Genomic DNA, 25,772 nt, shown 5'->3' on the forward strand with positions numbered 1-25,772 from the left:
AGTACCTCCCACGATGAGTCTTTTGACTCCATGGAGGCCTGAATAATAATAATAATAATAAATCTTACCAGGAATACTCAGTAGAGAAATACCTCTAATTCTCACATTCAGTTTTATTTCCTTTTTTTTTTTTTTTTTTTTTTTAATATGTGGGTAATATGAAATCTCTACTCCAATCATCGGGAATTCGTCCCTCTGTCCAGGCCTTCTGAATTATGCAATGTAGCCACTGTAAGACTTTTATACCTCCATGCTTGAGTATTTCTGGTCGAATATCATCTACTCCTGCTGCTTTTCCACATTTCAGACCTTTGATGGCTTTTTTTTCTACTTCAAATATGAATATGTATTCCTGACTGCATCTTTGAGTGTTTTTTTACCACTGTGCTATCACTGCTTGTTTCATTTAACAATTTTTCGAAGTAATTACTCCATACTTCAAGGATATCTTTTTCTCCAGTTTTCATGTCACCTTTATCATCTCTAATTCCTTTCACAGCACTGTTTCCTCCATTTTTGAGCTTCTTTAACAACCTCCAGAATATCTTGCCACCTTCTTGATATTTATTTTCTATGTTCTTACCAAAGTTTTCCCATGACTTTTGTCTAGTTTTACACAGTTTAGCTTTCTTACATTTGTCTTAGTATTCTCTAAGATCACAAGCTGACTTATTTGCCAAGAACTTTTGATATGCTTTTTTCTTTTCCTTCAGTACATCTAACTTCCCGTGTCCTGTCCACCATGGAGTTCTGATTTTTCTATCCTTGCAGACAACCTCACCACATGCCTCTCTGGCTGAATCAGTGTTTTTTCAGGGCTTGCAACTGAATCTCCAAGGTTTAGTTCTTGTTCTCAAACTCTTTCTTTTTTTCTTGAATAATGTGTGTATTTTTACACCATCAATACCTTAATATCAATTTCAGACACATAGATGGCCCATTTCAGTCATCCCTTTGTCTAGGAGAACAATTTTGCTCTCTTTCCACTCATATATGGGACTTGTTCCATTGCTAGGCTTTGGGATTGCAGCCTTTAATACATGTGAAACAAGTACTAAAGGCTACCACTAAATAATCAGAACATTCCCTTAAAATATATGGCAATGTGTTAAAGTTTCACTGGTTTATTAATAAACAGTGAATTCACTTAATTTATCATATATCTCCTCCTTACCAATTTCCCCTTATGCTATTCCTTTTGTATTTAAGCTTCACATGTCTCACTAAGATTGAAACATACCCTTGAACTATAATAAATTTAGTTTAGTCCTTTATCCAAGTGTGAGCAAACAAAGTTTGCATCTGAAAATACCTTCAGGACTGGGGTAAGGTAGTACAAACTGGGCAACTCGTAGCAAAAGTGGACCAAACTAACGTCACTCCTATTTCAGTATCTCCCATAATGCAAAGCACATCTCCTTGCAGATATGTATTATGCATTAAGGGAAGGGTCACTACCTAGACTAGTTTCGACCTTTACTGAAGTCTCTTCAGTGGGAACCAGGCCCAGAGGCAGAGATACCAGGCAGAAGCAATGGCAAGTCATCTTTACCTATAGGAGTTGCCAAAAGGTGTGCCACCTTTTTTTTTTTTTTTTTTATTAAATTACTCTGGATTTAGAGAAAGATGTTGAAAGTTTATTTTTCACTTGGTTAGACTATAATAAATTTAGGTTAACTAGTCTGGGTAGTGGCCCTTCCCTTAATGCATAACATTATACATATCTGCAAGGAGATGTGTTTTGCATTATGGGAGATACCGAGATAGGAGGATGTTCGTTTGGTCCACGTTTGCTGAGTTGCACTACCTTACCCCAGTCCTGAAGGTATTTTCAGGCACAAACTTTGTTTGCTCACACTTGGATAAAGGATAAACTAAATTTATTATAGGCTAACCAAGTGAAAAATAAACTTTCAACATCTTTCATACCCTTGAACTGTTCATGAAATACCAAAACTATATCCTCTGCAGTGGTTAGCAGTTTACATTCTCATCAATGCACAGGTGTCCCTCGCTTTACACGATTAATTGGTTCTATGAAATAATCGTGTAACACGCATAAAGTGAATTGAATTTTGCATGGGTGAAATAGGGGTTTCTTCAGAAGGATAAAAAAAATGAAAACTGCACCTGTGAACAAAAGAAATTTTAATGAATGAATTATTTAAACTTGTAAACAAAACACAAATTTCATCGTTTCGTTGAGACTGAACACTTGCTGAGGCAAATAACCATGTTCCTGAATTCCACTTAGAAATTTTGCTGGAAAGTTCTCAGTAGCAACAACATCAGCTCCTGCCGCCTCGCCAGTCAGCTTGAGATTACGGAATCCATGTCGCACCTTGAAATGTTCAAACCACCCAGCACTTGCAGGAAAAGATTGCACTTTAGGATGATCAAGATCTATAGCATTCAAATCAAACAAACTTTTCATTTTAGCCTGGATAATCAAGGTGGATAACGGAACAGCATGTTGATTTTCATGTTCAATTCATTAGGCCAACATCCTTTCCAATTTCTTCATAATTGGAAAGGATGTTGGCCTAATGGGTGCCCTTATCTATGTTATCTTAGTTGTCAACATTCTTGTTGCACTTTTACAACTTTCTTTTATTTTCTCTGCTTGATTTTTTATTGTTTTTAAAGTTGATTCTGAAATTCCTGTAGCTCTGACTATGTCAACTGTGCACTCATTACGTTCATACCTCTTTATAACTTCTAATTTTTCCTCCAGTGTTATAGCTTTTTTCTGTTTATTAGTCTTGGAAGTATTTTGATCATAATTACCTATTTTTTCCATAATGTTTGCGTTGCAGAAGACTCCAACAATGGAGCCTACTAGTTCTACACCTTCTGTGAGATTGACATGCAGCACGATGCCGCCTTGTCAAAGAGGTGCGTGCACAAAGTCCTATGACCACACACAGGGTGATTGCAAAATTGCTCCCAGTCACGATTTTTTAAATTAACTTTTAAAATGACGTATAGCGAAAACACGTAAAGTGAGATCGCGTATAATGAGAGATACCTGTATTGGAAGAACACTGGAATCTTTATTGGCCTGAATAACTGACTACTGCTTACAATGAACTTTTACTGGCCTTACCAAGTCTAGAGCCTCCAAAGCTGAGTGTTATGAAACTCTGGTTGAAAAGACCCGGATTAATTCAATCCAGGATACAAAGAACTTTATCATGGTTTTTCGACCGAAGGCAAGTTAGCTAGTTTCATACAGAGATGGTGGGATTTTTCCATACAACTAAGCATAGTGGCCAGGAGAACACATGCATTACACACAATATATATTCAGGCATAAGACTAACCATTTCATCCTAAAATTATGGTTATGAAAGCCAATCCAAGCAAGTCATGGGGACTTTGGTTTCTGTAAGTACTGTGTATCAATGTTATCAACCAAAGCACTGTTCTAGACTGTTCTCTCTCCCTCACTGTAATTAATAGGCTGGTGACTTTGAATATATAGCCTCTGTGAGCTAAGTAAACACTACCTTCCGATCATATTGTATTTATAACATCAGCTGTTTCAGTTTTAATAGGTCTGTCAGCTGTGCCATTTATATCTCTGTAAAGGGATTAAGTAATTACACAACAGTTCAATCAGATTGGTGCAATGGCAACTATTCCTTTTAGAATCCGGAAAACTGACTCGAGACCAAATAATAAAAAAAAAAACACACACTTAATGAAACAAACACTATGTACATTGTAAATAAAATAATAAAATTAATAATAGCAAAACTAATTGGATCCAAGGCCTAAAATAAGTTTATACTTTAGGGATCTTTTATTTTAAAGGATAAAATCGTTCACTCTCAGACTCAATATTACTGGTTTGTTTAACGTGTCTTAATGTACTTAACCATGTCCACTAGATAACATTTTGTTTTCACAACATATTCCTACAAACAATGATCATTAGAGTTAGTTCTGTATTAGGCCTTTTCTGAAAATATAAAACTACTTCGCTCCCATGGGATTTTTTCAGTTTCTTTATTTAGCGTACATTTGTTCCAATCATCCTTATTGTTTCATTGGAATATAAATATTGTTACCTCAGGCAATTTAATATGATACAAAAATCACCGATTTTTTTTTTTTTTTTTTTTTTTTTTTTTTTTTTTTTTTTTTTACCAGAAAAACAGTTTCTTTTACTATTTCATAAACAACATATCTAAGTGGAGCTCTTCATGTTAAGCCACTTTACAGTTTCACTAATTCCATGATTTGTTCTTATAGAATAATTAATATTACTGGCATCCTTAAGATAGAAGATGAAACTTTCCATTTTGCATTTATTTGAATGTTGAAACAGAATTTCTACCCAATATCTTCTTTTGTTTGCTATTCACTTGATGATGGTTAGTAAACAGTGAATCCTTTAACTCTTTGAGTTAGAAGCATTCACTTTGTTACAATTCCTTTTTGGAATTTTTTATTAATATATTCCTGACTGTCATGTTTTCTTTAAAATTTCCTAAAATTACCATTACCCAGGTACTGAATGCTTTCTCTGTCAACAGTCAATCGCCTAATCAATCTCCTTTGTGACCATGTGCACTTCATGTAAATGGCAAGTGATCAGTTAGGTAGTAATGGCTGACATGTTGTTGTTGTCAGCGAAAAGAGTCTTTACAAATAATGACAGATATCACAACACCTAGCAATTGTGAATTACAATGAAGACGATTGAAATTATTATTACAACTATCAGAATCTAGTAAATACATCATAAGTAAATGCTTTAGATTTCATTTTAACATATCAATATTGGGAACATCTCACGTGCCAATCATATGCATTACAAAACAAACTAATATATTAACATAGAGAAACAATTGTTAAAAGACTCAGAATTTTAAATTATGATTCTTTTTTCAGTATGACTTGTTTCCATAAATGGAGCTCTGGTGAGGCAAGTATTGACACTTTAAGCATATCTTTTCTAGTTGGAGGAAATGCCAACCAGACTACATGGTAATGACTGATACAACAAAACCACCATCCTACTTAGTGGAGCCATGAAGTGGCTATTGTTACATTTCATCTTGAGAGTTAGGTTTCAGTTTCTCTCACTACCTTTTCTTTGTGAAAGCAGTGTGGATACCTTTGGTGTGCATGCTGTCTGCACTAATTTATTAACTTAGGAGCCAACATCTGTTTGAGGGTACAACAGCAAAAGAGCTTTCATAAGCTAGCTGTTAATACACAGGACAGAATTATTGGTAAAAAATTGGAAAGGCTTCTTTCAACTAGCTGGCGAAAAATTGCAGCTGCTGTTTACTCTGCCAGGTAGTAAGTACGACTTTCCAGTCCTTGGGCTTAACCAGTGGTTAAGCCTAAGGACTGGAAAGAAGGCAAAACAGTACTACTCTATAAGCATGGTTCTAGGACAGAAGTTTCCAATTATAGACCAGTCTGTATAACTGCAGTTGTGGTCAGGGTGTTAGAGATTAGTAAGGAATAGAATACAGGATTGGGTTCATGGACATAGCATTCTTTGTAATGGTCAGCATGGATTTGTAAAGGGTAGGACCTGTTTTAATAATTTACTTGCATTTTATGATAGGGTAACAAGTGTGTCAGATAAGGGAGAATCATATACAGTGATATTCTTGGACTTTTGCAAAAGCGTTTGATAGTTGCCACATAAGTTGTATAAGCTTTAGAGGATGGGAATAGATAGTATATTGGTTAGAAATCAGAGATTGGCTCTGAATGAGATCAGCAGGTTGTGTATGATGGAGAAGTATTTCAAAAAGGAGGGTAACCAGTGGCATGCCTCTAGGGTTCTGTTCTTGTGGCCCTGCTTTAACTTTTCTTTTTAATTTTTATTTATTATTATTATTTTTTTTTTATTTTACATAAATGATATATCATGTGGACTGAATGGGATCTTCAGTTGTTTGCTGATGATCCAAAGTTGGGGAGAATTATAAGTAGCACAACTGATGTTAATTCCCTATAGGAAGATTTGAATAGAATTTTGACTTGGACAAAGGAGTGGAGTTGTAGTTTTAATATTAACAAGTGGTAGGTGTATTTTGGAGTAAAGAAATAAGGCTGTGTACTATATTGAGGGTGCTGTACTGCATTAAGTGGATGAGATTCGAGAGTGATGGTTGACAGACTGAAGCTTAGAGGGCATATTGCAAATGTTGCAAAGACAGCACATTGTAGTACTGCTATGATAAGAAGTATTCTAGCACATATGAATAAGGAAGTAGTTGTGCCACTATATAAAGCACTGGTCAGACCACACTTGGACTGTGCTCAGATTTGGTCACCTGGTTTTCAGTGTGATGTGGAAACATTGGAAAGAGTCCAGAGACAAATGATGAAGAGATTGGAATGCTGGATTTGGAGAGAGGTTGAAGAGTTGAGGATTGCAGAGTTTGGTGGATAGGAGAAAAAGAAGTGATATGATAGAGCTGTTTAAGTTGGTGAGAGGATTTTATCTGATTAATCCAGAGGGGGATTATAAAAAAAGTAGAAGAACCAGAGGCCATCCCTGGAAGTTGTGTAAGAGTGTGGCGAAGAGGGATGAGGAGTAGATTTTTTTACATGGAGAATTGTCAGTGAATAAAATGCATTACCAGAATATGTTTTTAATTCAAGGAGCATTAAGGATTTTAACCACCTCACGGCCATTATGGATCAAATATGCATCCTCATATGCTTCGTATCCATCATATATTTCAATGTAATAACAATAGTATTACAATTTTAATATGCACTTCGCATCCATGATAAACTTCACGTCTATAGACATCTTGGCGGGTAGCGTGGTTAAGATTCAGTATGATAAACATGTGGTCAGTTGAATGAACCTCCCATGATGGGTCTGTCCACTCCATGGAGAGTGAAATAATAATAGCTTTGTCTCAGCTTACCTCCATCATACATCATGGCAGCAGACAACTTACTTTTTCACTTTTCTTATTCATTTGTACAAGCAACTCTTTCACATCTTCTTGCATACCAGATGTGTCACCTGGTATGGTGATGTTTCCATGGAAACATTTCATAACATTCTTCTCATGCATTGCTCTTATCATGGATTCATTACACAAAATTCAATCTTCATTCTTCCCTTCTGCTCTTTCATACTTTGCTTGCTCTCTCCATGCATTTCACCCTTCTTTTTAAGCTATTTATTCGTATGGTCAAATATAGCAAAATAAAGCTGTTTACATCTATTACAAAATCAAGTTTTAAATTAGACAACCATTGCACTGCTCCCTTTGTAGCCTGATGTAATTCTGCTATTCCCCCCCACACACCTAAGAAATGGGAAAATTGGACAGCACTCCACTATGAAAACTGGTTTGTAGAGCAGAGCATTCAAAATATGGCTTCATTTTTAACTGCTGATGACTGAATATAGACTATATACTATTCAATACAATGTCCCATTTACACCATATAAATGTAGCATTTTGAACAATTTTTCTTGGCACCTTGTCATATGCCTTTTCCAGATCGACAAAGCTTAAATACAGATCCTTGTTATGTTTCCATGATTTCTCAACTTTTTTCTTAAAGCGAAAATCTGAGATTTTTTTTCTACTTCAGTATGTTTCAATTAACTGAAACTGGATATAAGTAAGGAGTGCTTAAGGGTCAAAGCTGTATAACTGAGAGGAGACCTCCACATAGCCTTTAAAGGAATGCGGAGAACCGACCAGGGCTTCTGACCTAATGTCCAATCCTCACCTTCTCGTGGTGCACCCTGTTGGGTATCTACTTTGATACTGAACGAACGAGGATGGGCTGGCAATTTGGGATTTAGCCAACCAAATTGTATTCTTATTGGCTTAAACCAATATAGAAAATGATGGTACAACATGACAAAATTTCATGCCGGCTGGGGCGTCGCCTGGTTAAACAAAGACCCCGTTGTTTACGCCAGGGAACCAGGGCGAACAGCAAAAAGTCAGCTACTGGAACAAATCTGAAAGCACACCCCAACTCAACAACACCAGAGTTAAAGATCAGTACTATCAACATAAGAAGCCTGAATGGCAAAGAAATGGAGCTAGCTGAAGAATTAGATAAGTACCAGATTGACATAATAGGGGTGACTGAAACAAAAAAGACAAAAACTGGCGAGATCTTTCTGAGCAATAGATAAAATGTTATACTCAGGAAATGACAATCAAGGAAAAGAAAGAGTAGCCATAGTATTGAACACAAAATACGAAGCTAATCTTCTTGAATGGCAATGAGTCTCAAGTAGTGATCTGGGCAAATATCAGAATGGAGAATTGGACAATGAGACTTATTTGTGCCCATGATCCCACAGAAGGTTCTACTAAGGTAGATGTGGAGGAATTTTTTGATGCTTTAGAAAAAGCAACTGACACAATGAAAAAGGAAAAGTTGGTCCTTGTTGGGGATCTAAATAGCAGAGTAGGAAACTACTGTCAGACATACAAAAATATTTTGGGAAAATTTGGAGAAAAGAGCAAAGCTAATAATAATGGCAAATACCTGTTGGATTTCTGCTCAGGACATTGACTGGTTATTACTAACACCATGTTCCAATATAAAAATTTGCACAAATTCACATGGAGAGAAAAGGCAAGGAATAAGAAAAGTCTCATTGACTATGTTATTATTGATAGTGATGTTTTCTCCCTGGTACAGGACACCAGAGTGTACAGAGGATTTGAAATTGGAAGTGATCACTATTTAGTCTTGAGCAGGATAAAATTGAATTTAATATTAAAAAGAATAACATGTAAGAAAGTTTTGAAGCGAATAAAAGTTTAGCAGCTCTCAGGTGTGAACTGTAGACTAAAATATACAAAGATTATTGAAGAAGAAATGAAAGAGTTTGAGAACAGGAACCAAACCTTGGAGATTCAGTGGCAAGCCTTGAAGAAAACCCCGATTGATTAAGCCAGAGAGGCATGTGGTGAGGTTGTCTGCAAGGATAGAAAAATCAGAACTCCCTGGTTGACACAGGAAGTTAAAGAGGCAGTGAAGGAAAAGAAGAAAGCATATCAAAAGTTCCTGTCAAATAAGTCAGCTTTTGGTCTTAGAGAATACAGAGACAAATGTAAGAAAACAAAAGACTGTAAAACTAGCTAAACAAAAGTCATGGGAGGACTTTGGCAAGAGCATAGAAATTAAATATCAAGAAGGTGATAAGATATTCTGGAGGTTATTGAAGAAGCTTAGAAATGGAGGAAGGAGTGCTGCAAAAGGAGTTAGAGATGATAAAGGTGACATGAAAACAGGAGAAAAAGATATCCTTGAAGTATGGAGTAATTATTTCGAAAAATTGCTAAATGAAACAAGCAGTGATAGCACAGTGGTAAAAAACACTGACCAGGCATACAGTCAGGAATACATATCCATACTTGAAGTAGAAAAAGCCATCAAAGACTTGAAATGTGAAAAGGCAGCAGGAGTAGCTTTCTGAACTATGCAGTGGCCGCACTGCATAGTTCAGAAAGACTGGACAGAGAGACGAATTCCCGATGATTGGAGTAGAGCTCTCATAGTACCCATATATAAAAAGGGAAATAAACTGAATGTGAGAATTACAGAGGTATTTCCCTACTGAGTGTTCCTGGCAAGTATACCTGAGAAACAGTTGAGAAGAACTGTGAAAGAAAAGCTTGGTGAAGAACAAGCTGGATTCAGGCCAAATAGAGGCTGTCAGGATCAGATCTTCACTTTACGACAAATAGTCGAGAAAGCATGGAAATATAACAAAGTTCTGTATTTAAGTTTTGTCGATTTGGAAAAGGCATATGACAAGGTGCCAAGAGAGAAGCTATTCAATACGCTACAGTTATATGGTGTAAATGGGGCATTATATCAAGCAATACGTAGTCTGTATTTGAGTTGTAAGTCAGCAGTTAGAATTGAAGGAAGTACAGGAAGATGGTTTAATGTTAAATCTGGTGGGAGACAAGGATGCACATTATCCCCTCTGTTATTCGTTATCTATATGGATCACATTATGAAGGAAAGTGGTATTAAACATGATATCAGAATTGGAGATGTTAATGTCGGCTCTTTGCTTTATGGGGACGATGTTATACTTCTAAATAAATCTGCTACAAGTTTGCAAGATTCCCTGAATAAATTGAATGACTGTAGTAATAGATATGGTATGAAAGTCAGCATTAAAAAGACAAAGACAATGAAAATAGGTAGAATTGTTGAAAATGTCAATTGTGTTGTGAACGGGGAACCTGTGGAACAACTAAAACATTTCAGCTACAATTTTTTACTGAAGATGGTAAATTAAATATGGAAATAGACAACAGAATCAACAAAGCTGGTGTGGTAGGAAGTCAATTGAATAAATTCATATGGAATAAGAGAAATTAGTCGGATCACTGAATTAGCTGCATACAAGACAGTGCTCAAACCAGTTTTAACTTATAGATCTGAGAGCTGGGTGAGAAGTAAAACACTTGACCAAAGACTACAGACCATAGATATGAGTCCTGAGAAAGATTAAAGGTGTGAACAGATGGCATCAATGGCAATATCATATTAAAAACGAGGATATTAGGAAAGAACTTGACATTGTCAGCATCCAGGAATGCATTAGAAGAGCTAATCTCAGGTGGTATGGTCACTTAAACAGAATGGGTGAGGAAAGATTAGCAAAACAAGTGTCTCTGCTAGGATGGCAAGAAAACGACCCAGAGGAAGACCAAGATATAGGTGGATTGATACGGTACAAAGTGCCTTGGATGATAGAAATATAAGATCTGATAATGTTGGAGTCTTGACAAGTAACAGACTGATTTGGAGGAAAATAGTAGATAGGAAGTTAGTAATGACATAAATTTTTCATGTAGTACCATCATATCCTGTGCATCCCTTGAGGATACATGTCAGGAATTTGATGTTGATGGATATAAGTAAGCATATTTAGCAGAAAGTAATACTGGAAGACTTGTGGGAGAAGATTTATTCATTATACACACTATATGATATTCAGTCTTCTTTTAACTCCTATCCATGAAACATTATAAACCTCATCATCAATTTTCTGATATCTCTCTCCCAAGGGGTGTTCAGATTATTATGACAGCACTATATGATTAAGCTTACACTATTATTAATCTCCTATACACAATTTTCCTCCAAATTAGTCTATTACTTGTAAGCACTCCTATATTGTCATATCTAACTCTTCTAAGGCAGTTCTAGCTGAATCAATCCACCTCTGGGTCTCTTTCCTGCCATCTCTTGGCAACAAATACCTGTTTTGCTAACCTTTCCTCACTCATTAAGTGGTCATACTACCTCAGATTAGCTCTGCTGTCACATTCTTGATGGAACAAGAATGTGTCAGTAGTCACTTATTGAAGACAATACTTAAATTAAATCAAATTTAATTTAAGGATTTCATTTAAAAATTTAAGATGGAATTTTAAGATCTTGAAAGCTTTGACAAAAGTTACTGGGTATAATGTATTTTTCCCAGATAATTTCCATGTATATTATTTGCTAAAATAAAAAATTCCTACCTGAAGTTTGTCTACCTTCCTTCCAATAAAGTATGTGAATGGAGTAAGAAGAGCTATAACAACAATGCCCATTAAACAAGATGGTCCTAGATATTGCCATAGAAGATACATTCCAATGCATAATCGTACTGGTACACTCCACAAGTGATGAAACATGAAAGTACTTTCTAATATTTCATCTGTATCTGTTGCCATTAGATTGATTATTTCACCACTTGTGTGTTGCTTCTTGGTAGAACTGCTTATTTTGAATATCTATAATGAGATAAGACATTCACAGTGATTACTTAAGAGTAGTGTTAAATAAGCAGCTTAAAGATCAAATACAATTAAATCACTACAGTAAACACCATTATAGTAACTCTTAACACTATGGGGGGAGGGAATAGTCTCAGATAAAGTCTGATACTGCCAATGCTATTCTAAAAGAAATGAATCACTACAGCAAACTTCCTGTTATAAGGAATTTATTTAGTTTTTTTTTTTATTTTTTTATTTTTTTTTTTTTTTTTACAAATTTTATATAGTAAAAGCTGACCATAATACTACTACACTTTGCTAAGAAATGCCATTTTCCTTTAGGGCAGGTCTATTGGGCATCTAAATTTAAGCTAAGTCAGGTTACTGCATCCTATTTGCCTGTGTCCCCTCTAATAATAGTGATGAATTTCTTTTCTTACCTTCTCTCTGACCAAAATGACACCTGCATAACAATAACTTATATCAAGTGACTCATTTACTTCCTTATAACTAGATAAGCCTCACTTTGATTATGTTAATTCATAAATACCATCTAGAAAAAAAATTCTCAAAAACGTGGAAACTCAATCTTCTTTTTATGATATAAAATGATCAAAAAGTAATTACTTACAATAATACAGCTAAGTTGAAAAATTAATCAGCTCCATGGAATCTATTAATTACAATCAATAAGAGTGATATATTATGGAGATTATGTAGTATCTCGGTAGAGGTGGTATTTGCACTATACAGCACTTGGCCACCCAAAGAAAGGCTCCAATTCAATTCTTCTAGTAGCTGACTATAGGGACATTCTCTAAGCCTTTCTTTGACTAGTTCCTGAGTTAGTCGATCTCTGGCACAGGCAAGCAGGTTTTTTGTCCAATAAACTCAAGAAAATCTACTATAGAACCCACACTATCCCAGACTATAAACAGTGTTGTGATTAGGGACCACGAGATGGCAGCACTTGTCAGCCATCTCTTCACTGGATGTTACTCATAATCAGTGATAGTTTTGGATCAGCTATCTCTAATTGACTACTGGTGGAGAGTGAACTGGCACCTGTCTCCAAAAGTCAGATAGGATTAAACAGCCTCACCTACTCCCTACAAGGGAATAAAAGGAATTAGCAATTTTTTTTTTGAAACTTGATTAAATTAAGTAATTACATGCAACTCCACGGAATCCTGAAACTCATCACAGCATACATTCTATCTCATACAATGCCACTCATATTTCTCTTTGAAGTCATTCACTATAAGCATACTCAACTTTCCAGGCAACATATTCAATCCATATGCCACAAGAAAAATTTGCTTTGCACTTCTATGCTAGCCATATTCTTACTGAACTTTCAACAATCACTTTACAAGGGTGGTCTGAAAGTTCTCAGACTCGAATAGAGGGCAACACTACCAGAAGAATTTTTTTTTTCTAAGTTGGTACATCTGTCATAAGCATCCATCTGAAAATGCAAGTCATTCTATCAAGTACTTTGTTTTATACAGCTGTCTGAAACAAAAGTGTTGTCTATATCCCTTGAAATGGATAAAATTGAGTATCATGCGGTTATAAAATTCTTTGTAAAACAAGGTTTAATGCCAAAAGAAATTCATTCGAAGTTCATAAAAGTTTATGGGCACTCGTCTCCTTTGTTTTTGACAATTAAGAAATGAGCTGCAGAGTTTCAACATGCTCGTGCCAGCCTTGAATATGATCCATGTGGAGGACGTCCAAAAAGTGTAACATTACCAGAAATCATTGATCAAGTGCATGATATGGTATTAGATGACCAGCGCCTCAAAGTGCATGAAATTGCTGAAACTAGGCATTTCAAAAGAACGTGTAGGATATTTTGCATGAAGAATTGCATATGAAAAAGCTTTGCGCAAGATGGATGCCGCACTTGCTCACAGCAGATCAAAAATGCACTCACATGAAAATCTCTGAACAGTGCTTGGAGCATTTTAACAAGAATAAAAGTGATTTTTTGTGTCAATTTATTACTATGGATGAGACTTGGATTCACCATCACACAGCAGAATCCAAACAGCAGTCAAAACAATTAACAGAAGCCGGTTGTTCAGCACAAAAGAAGATAAAGTCGGTTCCATCAGCAGGAAAGGTCATGGCATCTGTGTTTTGGGATGCTAAAGGCATTTTGCTTATTAATTATCTTGAAAAGGGCAAAACCATAATGAGGGAATATTATTCCGATCTTTTAAGACTAGACAAAAAATTTGTGAGAAAAGACCGTATTTAGAGAAGAAAAGAATCATCTTTCATCAGGACAATGCACCTGCCCACAAGGTGTTTTGGCAATGGGAAAATTAAAGGATCTGCACTATGAATTGTTGGAACATCCACCCTTTTCCCCAGATTTGGCTTACTCTGACTTCTACCTCTTTCCAAAACTAAAACTCTTCCTTGCTGGTCAGAATTCTTCTTCAAATCAAGACATGATTGCAGCTGTAGAGGGGTATTTTGCAGATCTTACTAAGAACCACTACAGGGATGGCATAATGGTGCTGGAGCATCACTGGAATAAATGTATTAGTCTTAATGGAGATTATGTTGAAAAATAATAATTCTGAAATCATAAATTCGTTTTTTCATTGTTAGGCCAAGAACTTTTTAGACCACACACACACACACACACACACACACACACACACACACACACACACACACACAGGGTGGTTCAAAATTGCACATACAAACTTTGAGGGGAGGTAGAGAACATCAAAATCAACCATATTCACATAGGAAAGCATGACCAGAAAAGCCACCTGAAAGTGATGGTGGCACTGTTCGGCAGCGCTCCAGGTGAGCAATTGGGGCTTCCTCATTCAAGCTTTCGATGTCGTATGAAGAACATGCATCAGTTTCATCATAACATCAAATTCACCTCCGAGCTAGAAGTTAATAATTGTCTTTCTTTTTTTAGACAAAGCTAAGCAGGAGTTGTGATAACATTAAAATTTCAATCTGTATTATTTAAATACATATAGAAAATTTAAACTTAATCTATCTGTATTGTTTCCAACACATACAGATAGATACTTTCACGCATCCTCTCACCACTGCCCTCCACAGAAATATGGCATATCTACTCTTGCCCATCGAGCCAGATCCTTATTATCAGACGACAAAGAGTTTCAAAATGAACTTAATTTCCTCAAAAAGATCTTTGTCAATAATGGTTTCGCTCCAAAAAGTATTGAGAAACTTGTTTTTCACTGTCTTCAACAAACTAATGAAGATTCTACTACCCCCAGAGCTTACATTAGTTCCCTCTCCTCCAAACTGGCTAGAATTTTAAAAATGTTAGACATCAAAACGTGCTTCTCTGCTTTACCTAAACTCCGATCTATCCTTAGTCAGCCAAAAGAAAAACATCACCATCTTCAGTTCCCAAAAGTATACAGAATTATTTGTAGTTGTGGTAAGCCTTACTACGGGCAGACTGATAAATCTCTCTTTCTCCATCTTGAAGAGCACAAAAGAGACATCTCTTATAATAGAATCCGAGCCAGTGCCCTCGCCAGCCAAGTCTTGTTCTCTGTAAACTCTGATGAAGGCCACCAACACCAAATAGATTGGAATCAAACTTCTAATATTCACAAATGTTACGATGAGCTTGAAAGACTTGTCCTGGAGTCAAAAGAAATTGCCCTCGATTCTACGCACATGAATAACAACCTTAGCGACAATTTGCCAGATTCGCATAGCTCTGCTGTTCAGTGCTGGCGTTCTCGTGAGATCACACGCATAAATGCAGCTAAAACTGAAGCGAGGACTCAAATTTGAACTTAACTGTAGTTTTTTTGATAGCTCTGTTATTGCTAATGTGTAATGTTTCTGTCGGTCTTTTTTGTATATATCTTTGTACTTTGACACCTCACGAAGTTGGCTTACCAACGAAATTAGTTGTGTCTGTATTAAACTTTTATTCTTAATTATCTCGGTGTTTAATCATTAAAATTATTAACACACACAGGTATATATATAATGGAATGAAGGTACATTGAAATTCTGTCATGCTGTAACATCATTTTATATTGTGGTACTTCTTAGAGTGTTCTCTAATGCAATGATGTTATTTTCTGGTCAACTATTTAATAAAAAGGAAGCACTAGCATGTCTGTGGAAGAATTAATAGATATCTTGCAGACCTGTGTCCTCCTGACATACATTTCCTCCATCATTGCCTCCTATCCCATTCTTTACTTTGAAAGAGATTTTACTACCAAAAATATGGTTCTGGCAATGGGTTCACTTCCATCGTCTTCCATTGCTAATTTATATATGGAAAAATTTGAGGAAGAAGCTATAGCACAGATGATCCTAAAGCCACATCTGGTGGAGATATGTTGACGATGTTTATTATATATGCAAGCACATCCAGAAAGAGCTTGAAGATTTGATACATTTTCTGAATAATAATTGCCATCCAAAAATCAGATTCACATTAGAAATAGAAAAGGATAGTAAATTACCATTTCAAGATATCCTTGTCAACAAAAATGCTAGAGGATTAACATTATAGACATTTACAAAAAATAAACCCATATGGGCAGGTATTTACAGGCAAGCTTTATCCATCACCCTCAACAAAAATTATGTATTATCAGAAACCTAAAAAAAACCGCTTTAAATATAAGTATTATTTCTGGGAAGATTCCCATGTTTAAGACTAACCCCCCCCTTTTTTTTTTTTTAAATATATGCATTCAGGAACATTGACTCGGTTGTTTTGATGCATTTTTATAAAGAGATTTAATGACTAAAACTGAGAATAATTACAAGGCTTTAATGATATAAAACACAACTAGTTTCGGCAGCCTTCTTCAGGTGTCTTCTAAAAATAGGAAACAGCAATAAAAACACTGAAGTTTAAAACTGAGAAGCACAGGAAAATTGCAGTACATAATTGACATGAAAAAACATTGAAGACACCTATTTTTAGAAGACACCTGAAGAAGGTGTCTTCTAAAAATCAAAAGCCAAAAGTAGTTGCATTTTATATCATTAAAGCCTTACAATTATTCTCGGTTTTAGTCATTAAATCTCTTTATAAATATATATAACTAATTATATGAAGAGCCAAAGGCTTCAATTCGGCGACGTGAAATTATTTAAGTTAAGGGATATTACATCCCATATTGTTTCATAGCCGAATAGGAAACAATATAAAGTTTGGCGAGTCCAAGCATAAGCAAATAACTGGATAGTGCAACACTAAGGCAACTCATAGCAAGGGTGGAGCAAGCTCCAATCACTGTTCCTGGTATTTACTCATAATGTGAAACACTGCTCCTAGGAGCTGTATTAGTGTTCTACATTATGAGAGAAGGTCACTACCCAGACCGGTCTCATCAGTGAGTAGGTAGACCTAGTTAATACCAAGTTTGTAGCAAACAGAACTTGCATACCCTACTATATGAATTGCCAAGAAGGTGTCCTAATAAATTACCAATTATATGAAGAGCCAAAGGCTTCAATTCGGTGACGTGAAATTATTTAAGTTAAGGGATATTACATCCCATATTGTTTCATAGCCGAATAATATAACTAATGAAGTTAGTTAATTATAACAGACATTATTATAATAGAAATTGATAATATTTTCCTCATCTGGGAAGATGGTGTCAACAGCCGCAATTTATTTTCAGACCACCTAAACAAGTGTCATGAAAAAAATCTTTTACCTTCAAACTGGAATCTGATGACTGCTTCCCCTTTCTAGACCTGAAACTTACTGGATGTGCTGAGAGTATTAAAATCTCAATTTTTAGAAAACCTACTCAATACTGATAGATATCTTCATGCTTCCACCTTAGCTCACCGAGCCAATTCTTTACTTACAAAAGAAGCAGAAATTGAAAATGAACTCCTTTTTCTTAAAAAAAACTTCAATTAATAATGGTTTCTCCTAATAAAATTGACAAATTTCTTTCCCCCAGTCACTCAACTACTTCTGAAGATCCCTCTTTCCCCAAAGCCTTCATCTCTTTGCCTTACATCAGCTCTCTTTCACCAAAATCTAAAGAGAAACATCTTCCCACTCAGTTTCCAGGAGTGTACAAGATTTTGTGATTGTGGAAAGTCATACTATGGCTGGCCAGACTGCTAAATCCATCCTTCTACGTTTGGAAGAACACCATAGAGATATCTCCTACAACAGAACTAGAGCCAGTGCTCTCTCTCTAGCCACGTTCTCTTTTCAGTTAACTCAGATGAAGGCCACCAACACATTGTGAACTGGACTCAAACTTCGAACATCCATGTGTGCTATGATGAGCTCAAGAGAAAGATTGTCAAATCTAGAGAAATTTCTCTAGATTCTTCACATAAACAACAACAGCCTAAGTTTCAATCTGTCTGAAGCACATGTTGCCTCTGTTCAGTATTGGCGCACTCGTGACAGCACGTAGTCTACGTTTATTTGGAACTTAAGCTCGCATTTTGTTTTCAAACACGCCACTGTCATTTTGTACTTGTTCTGTTAATGCAATTTTAAGTCTCTGTAATTTTTTATATATTTCTTTGATTGCGATACCTGAAGATGCTGATCAATTCAACGAAATTAGTAAACCAGTAGTATCTTTTCAAATATACCATGTCATCTCTTTATCAGTCATTAAAACGTTTTAATAATATTTTCCACTGAGTAATATGAATTATATATGTCATTGGTTTTACTCAAATTTTAGAGTATCACTGAACACTTTCAAATATATCATTGCCATGAAAACCAGGCCACCAAATCAGTGCACAATAATCTGAGGCCTGATCAAGGCCTCTTACACAATGAAACCAGAACCTCTATTTCAGCACATTAAGGTCCTCTGCACTATTGCCATAATCTGATGACTTCACAGTTTGTGCAATGTGATGCCTAAACTTCACATCCTTGTCCACCACCACTCCAAGGCCTATTGTCTCCAGCTTCCTTCAAAATGTTCCCATCAAGTGTATACTTTGCATCCCATTGTTGGATACCAAATTTCTGAACTGTACATTTTGACAGTGCCAGTTCCATAGTGTTGTCCACTCATACAATGCTGTAAGGCCACAATATCTGCTTGATTCCTCATCCTCTCTCCAGTTTGTATAATCCCAATATCGTTAACATACAAATTAAATAACAATGGTCCCAAAGTTGAAAAAGCTTAGGAATGGAGGAAAGAGTGCTGTAAAAGGAGTTAGAGATGATAAAGGTGACATGAAAATGGGAGAAAAAGATATCCTTGAAGTATGGAGTAATTACTTTGAAAAACTGCTAAATGAAACAAGCAGTGATGACAGCACAGTGGTAAAAAACACTGACCAGGCATGCAGTCAGGAATACATATCCATACTTGAAGTAGAAAAAGCCATCAAAGGCTTGAAATGTGGAAAGGCAGCAGGAGTAAATGATAATCAACTAGAAATGCTCAAGTATGGAGGTATAAAAGTCGTACAGTGGCTGCACTATATAGTTCAGAAGGCCTGGACAGAGGGAGGAATTCCAGATGATTGGAGTAGAGCTCTGTACCCATATATAAAAAGGGAAATAAAACTGAATGCAAGAATTATAGAGGTATTTCCCTACTGAGTGTTCCTGGCAAGATCTATGCAAGTATACTTGAGAAACGGTTGAGAAGAATTGTGGAAGAAAAGCTTGGTGAACAATAAGCTGGATTCAGGCCAAATAGAGGCTGTCAGGATCAGATCTTCACTTTATGACAAATAGTCGAGAAAGCATGAGAATATAACAGAGATCTGCATTTAAGTTTTGTCGATTTGGAAAATGCATATGACAAGGTGCCAAGAGAGAAGTTATTCAATACGCTACAGTTATATGGTGTCAATGGGGCATTATATCAAGCAATACTTAGTCTTTATTTGAGTTGTAAGTCAGCAGTTAGAATTGAAGGAAGTACAGGAAGATGGTTTAATGTTAAATCTGGTGTGAGACAAGGATGTACATTATCCCCTCTGTTATTCATTAACAATATGAATCACATTATGAAAGTGGTATTAAACATGATATCAAAATTGGAGATGTTAATGTCAGCTCTTTGCTTTATGGGGATGATGTTATACTTCTAAATAAATCCGCTACAAGTCTGCAGGATTCTCTGACTAAATTGAATAGCTGTTGTAATAGATATGGTATGAAGGTCGGCATTAACAAGACAAAGACAATGAAAATATGCAGAATCATTGAAAATGTCAACTGTGTTGTGAATGGAGAACCTGTGGAACAAGTGAGACATATCAGCTACTTAGACATGATTTTTACTGAAGATGGTAAATTAAATATAGAAATAGACAACAGAATCAGCAAAGCTGGTATGGTGGGAAGTCAATTGAATAAATTCATGTGGAATAAGAGAGAAATTAGTCAGAACACTAAATTTGCTGTATATAAGACAGTGTTCAAACCAGTTTTAACTTATGGATCTGAGAGCTGGGTCAGAAGTAAAACACTTGACCAAAGACTAGAGACCGCAGATATGAGAGGCCTGAGAAAGATTATAGGCGTGAAGAGATGGCATCAATGGCAATATCATATAAAAAACGAGGATATTAGGAAAGAACTTGACACTGTCAGCATCGAGGAATGCGTTAGCAGAGCTAATCTCAGGTGGTATGGTCACTTAAACAGAATGGGCGAGGAAAGATTAGCAAAACAAGTGTTCTCTGCCAGGTTTGCAGGAAAACGACCCAGAGGAAGACCAAGATATAGGTGGATTGATACGGTACAAAGTGCCTTAGACCATAGAAATATAAGATCTGGTAATGTTGGAGTCTTGACAAGTAACAGACTGATTTGGAGGTAGATAGGAAGTTAGTAATGATGTAAATTTTTCATGTAGTACCTTCATATCCTGTACACCCCTTGAGGGTACATGGCAGGAATTTGATGATGATCCCAAAGCAGATCTCTGTGATATGCCACTGAGATCTGCTTTGGGATCATCATCAGGTTGTGTATGGGGATATTGTAACCCCATACACAACCTGCTGATACCTGTCTGAGAGCTGGTTGCCTCATCCAACTCACTAATCTATGATCCAATCCCATCCACTCCAGTTTAGTTATCAACTAGTGGTATGGCACTATCAAAAGCCTTTGCAAAATTTAAGTATATTACTGTATATGCATCTCCCTAATGTCAATAAATTTGTCATGTTGTTATAGTACATAAGCAAATTGGTAAAATACAATCTCTCTAACAAACTCATGCTGTCAAGCACAAATACCACTGTTATCACTTTTGTATTCTATCTCACACCAACCTCTCCAGTACCTTAACTACGACTCCAGAAATACAGATACTCAAAAATGATGAAATTAAAGAAAATATGAAACTCAATCCTGTTTGCTCAGTTCCTCCAAAATGACTTAAAACAAGTTAAAGAAACTTATTTTACTGTGAATTGTTCTCTGTTAACCCAGAAGTTAATTACAAAAGCATGGTCTCTTTGCATATGTTAGCAACTCAAGAAAAAATGGCCCAATTGTTATCAGTCAACATCAGAATGACAATCAAACCAGTTAACACCTTAAAAATTTCCTACACTGCTCCAAAGATAATGTTCCATTTTGAAAACATCCTGGGGTATACAAGATTCCTCGTTCTTGCAGAAAGGTATACATGGGTCAAACTAGGAGAAGTTTCAAAATCCATAAAAAAGAACATAGGCAATATTGAAAACAAGAGAGAAGAAAGAAGCAGACTCTTAGCATACATCCTTGCAGAACATCACATGGCAGATTGGTAAGCTTCCTCCATGCCTTACTTAGAAGAAACTACTTGTCAGATTGTTCAAGGAGTCTTCTGAGGTCATTTGTCACACTAAATAGAAACTAAGGACTTATACTTCATGACATCTGGAAGTCATCAATTAGTGAGTGTGATTAAAATATTAACAAAGTATTTTTCAATTTATGTAAAGAATGGTTGTTGGAAATGTTTGAAGGTTTTTTTTTTCTTGCGTGTTAAAAATCTTCCTGAAGGTCAGCCCTAAAGATGGTGAAACATGTCAGAGCAACATTCAGTTTTAATGAATAAAAGTCTTTATTCAAATAAAAACTAACCTTTCTGTAAATAGCAGATACAAGTGCTGCCTTCACTTGAATAGAAGCATCTTGCATGATGGATAAATATTGAGTTTCAAAGAAACCACTAAGCACTGATCCAGCACAGAATGCGACAACATACACAAAGCCATGCCAGTGCACTTCAGTACTTTGTATGAAATCCAAAATGCAGCTGAAAGAAATATAATGTAATAAATTATCATTCATTATCCATCTAATATGAGATGGAAATATTAAGCATAACTACTATATTTATATTGGAAATAATTCAGGTTACATTTCAATTGATGTAGCAAGGTTGGCAGCAACTAAAAAATTACAGCAATTTAGTTTTGATAATTAAATCTGGTGTAAATATGTTATATTGTAAATGTATGAATATGTTTAAAATTTAATTAAATCATTCATAATTTATATGACAATGTCTTTAGTGTGAAAATTGAACTGAACTAAAATTCAGTTTTATTTAAAAGTGAAATATCTATTCACCAAGACAGTGATGTGTTACAAAGAAACTAATAAATCCAAAGTTTAACAGCTGGAGGTTGACTGGAAGACATTTAGTTGGATGTTGCTATAGGCTGATGAAATGTAGAAACAACTTGAGTTAGTGAACAAAAGAAGGGTAATTATTATCAGTGATTTTAATAATGGCAGTATAGAATGAAGAGACAGCATTTGGGAATAAGGAAAACTAATTTCTTGAGAGAACCATCTCAGGCAGCATGCAAAGGAGAGCATGTAAAGACAGAGAGTTTGAGATCTGATCATTTCATTAGAGGATGTAATTATGAGTAGGGTTTCACAATTTCCTACTGTTGGTGAGAGTGATCTTGAAGTTATAACCTGGGTTGTGGCTAGCCATATACAGACTTCTGTGAGGAAAGGATATAGGCAAGGAAATAAATGCTGGTTGGGAACTGACAAAGACCAACGGCGAATGTATTCCAAAAGGTTAAGAGCCTGAATAAGGTAGGTGTGAAATGGATGGGCTTAAGCTTGAAATCTGGAAGAAAACATTCTGGAGGCAGCACAAGATAAATAATGATAGTTGCATTATTATTACATTATTACAAAAAACTTTTTTTTTTTTTTTTTAAGATACGTGGCAAGTAGAATGATTATGGTAAGAATGATATTAATGGATGAAAATGGCAGGATGGTAACTGCTGTAGAGGACACTGAGGTATTCAGCAGTCAATTTCATCCTCATCAGGGTGAAATCATGAGAAAGTGTAGAGGACATAGGAAAGGATGGCTTAATTGTGAGTAAGTAGAAGGTATTTAAGGAAATAAATAACCTTGATGTAAATAAGCAGTAAGATTTGATGATTATCACCACATGTCTTAAGGTGCTGTTCATGGAGTTGGCAGCATCATTGGCATGCCTGTTTAATAAAAATCTTAAAACAGCACTGGGAATGGAAAGAACGTAAAATTGTTCCACTGCATAAAGATGGTGATAAGACTGTGGTTATAAATTATAGGCCGATTTGTATACCTGGAGTTGTGGTGAAGGTATTAGAGAGACTGGTGAGAAGTAGGCTACGGAAATGGGTTGATAACAACAGTATTCTCTGTGGTTATCAGCATGGGTTTCTTAAGGGGGAGATCATGCTTCACTAACTTATGTATTATAACAAGGTGACAAATGTCTCGGACAAGGGGATGCATATGCAGTGGTATACTTGGATTTTGCAAAAGCTTTTGACAGACTGCCACATGACAAGCTGTTAAATAAATTGGGATTGGATAACAGACTGAGTTGCATCAGTGACTGGCTATTAGATAGGTATCAGAAAGTTGTATATGGGGGGTGCAGTATTCTGAAAGAGGAAGGTCACTAATGGCATGCCTCAAGGGGTTTTGAGACCATTGTTGTACATTAATATACATCAATTTGTATATTAATGATATTGGGATGGGTTTAACTGGTGATATGCAGCTGTTTATAGACAATGCAGAGTCAAATAGATGTTATGGACTTACAGGAGGACTTTAAGATTACATGAATAAACAGGTAAGTGGAACCATCAGTTCAATATTGTAAAGTGTAAGGTTTTGAGGTTTGGTAAGCAATGATGGGCTGCAAAATATACACTTGGTGGGGAAACTTTAATGGAGGTAGAGAAGATGAGAGATCTGGAGTGGTGGTGGACAAGGACCTAAAATTCAGGGGCCACATTGCACAAGTTGTGAAGACGTCACATTGGATAATGGCAATGATGTGGAGGACCATGACATGCAGAAATTGATCAGGCCTCGCATAGATTATTGTGCACAGATTTGGTCACCAGGATTTCATAGTGAAAAAGATATGTTAGAAAGTGTCCAGAGAAGATTCACAAAAGTGGTCAGAGTAGTCTTTCTAATGTGAAGTACAAGGACAGATTGAGAGAATGTAAATTGCAAAGCCTCATGAATAGGAGGAGGGGGAGGGAGGAATATGATTGAGCCACATGAGATAGTCAGGGATTGTTATCAGGTTGACATGAAAGAGATTTTTCATACAATGCGCAAGGAGGTGAACAAGAGGTTGTGCCTGGAAACCGCATAATGAGGGTGTGTGAGCAGAGTACTGAGGAAAAGATTATTTACATGATGGGTGGTTGGTGAGTGGAATGCATTGCCTGTGTTATGAATGTAGAGACATTGAATCAGTGTAAGGCATGGTTGGATGAGCTTTGTGTACAATAATGTGTACGTCCCATGATGAGTGACTCTTCATGGAGGTCAAATGTTAATAATAATGATCAGAAATTTAAAAAAAAAAAAAAAAAAATTGCAAAACAGCCACTACCTAAAGATTGTTCAAATGCTATTGTATTTATCATTCTTTCAAGCAACTGTTCACATTCTATTTTAAGATTATGGTTCTAAAATCTAATTCAACATTAACATTTGAATTGGCTACTTATTTTCTTTATGAACATTAGTCATCGGATTCATTCATGCACAGATGATGACAATAGAGGAACAAGTGTTAAGTATTTAAGTTGAACCACAGTCAATAACTTCACAATACAGTTGACTTCCTCACTATAGCAAACACCATTATAACAACTAAAATGCCCCAAAGTTCCATAGACAAGGATATAGTAAAAGAAACCCTATAACAAACTACTCCTATGTTCTTTATGAGTTTGCTATAGTGAGTCAACTGTGTGAAAGAAGGGAATTTATTACATAGAAGGTAAAATTTTTATTGGAAGCCCTTTTTTATCATTGGTTCTATTTCTTATTTTTTGTATTTATTCAACAACAACTTCCTAAATCAGTGTTTCATAACCTCATATTTTCTCACTTTAAGGTCAATCTTCATCTAGGAATCTGTTTAAAAATGGTGTTTTACAAAACCAAAAAATAAACTTTTGGGAAAGAAAGTATAGTGCATGTTTCACAAGACGAATGCTATATATTTGGAAAGGAATGACTAACTTCATATAAAACAGACTAGGTGACAGTTGGTAGGGGACAAAATTTCAAAATCTAGGTTATTGTATTATAAAAGATTTATGCATCAGAAGTAAGAAACAACTATTGTGCTAGAATACAGTAATATTTTTGTAGAATATTTTATACTGCAGCATCCTGTGAGTAATGATGCCCTCATTTAGAAATGCAGGTCCTCTCATCTCACCTATACACTTACCCAGAGTGCAACTCACAGGAAGAAAAATCAGAGTTTGAGGGGAAAAATATACTAACTAATCAGAGGTGAAAATTAAAAATGAGACAAATGAAATGGAAATGCAGAACATAAAAGTAAACAATAAATTGTTAGTTGCAAAAGAGCTACTACCTCTTAATTTTCTGTTTTTCTATTACATTTGTTCAGTCTTTAATTTTTGCCCCTGATTAGTTAGTATATTTTTATAACATTAGTATAGTTTTTACTGTTGTATAATGAA

The 25,772-nt window shown here is 35.7% G+C and overlaps 1 protein-coding gene across 3 annotated transcripts in view; it reads right to left on the reverse strand.

Moving 5' to 3' along the window:
• Positions 1-25,772, reverse strand: part of LOC150099945 (ATP-binding cassette sub-family C member 1-like) — a 317,694-nt gene that overhangs the window by 212,620 nt on the left and 79,302 nt on the right. For all 3 annotated transcript variants that reach the window (XM_090403116.1, XM_090403115.1, XM_090403114.1), the window contains exons 9-10: positions 21,859-22,033; positions 11,523-11,777 (exon numbers count right to left, since the gene is read on the reverse strand). In XM_090403116.1, the coding sequence (XP_090259242.1) occupies positions 11,523-11,777; positions 21,859-22,033 (430 nt within the window). The remainder of the gene's footprint in view (positions 1-11,522; positions 11,778-21,858; positions 22,034-25,772) is intronic.

This window comes from Typopeltis vanoorti, chromosome 13 (assembly GCF_054136105.1).
Source record: "Typopeltis vanoorti isolate ZY-2024b chromosome 13, IOZ_Tvanoo_1.0, whole genome shotgun sequence".
NCBI classification, from domain to species: Eukaryota; Metazoa; Arthropoda; class Arachnida; order Uropygi; family Thelyphonidae; genus Typopeltis; species Typopeltis vanoorti.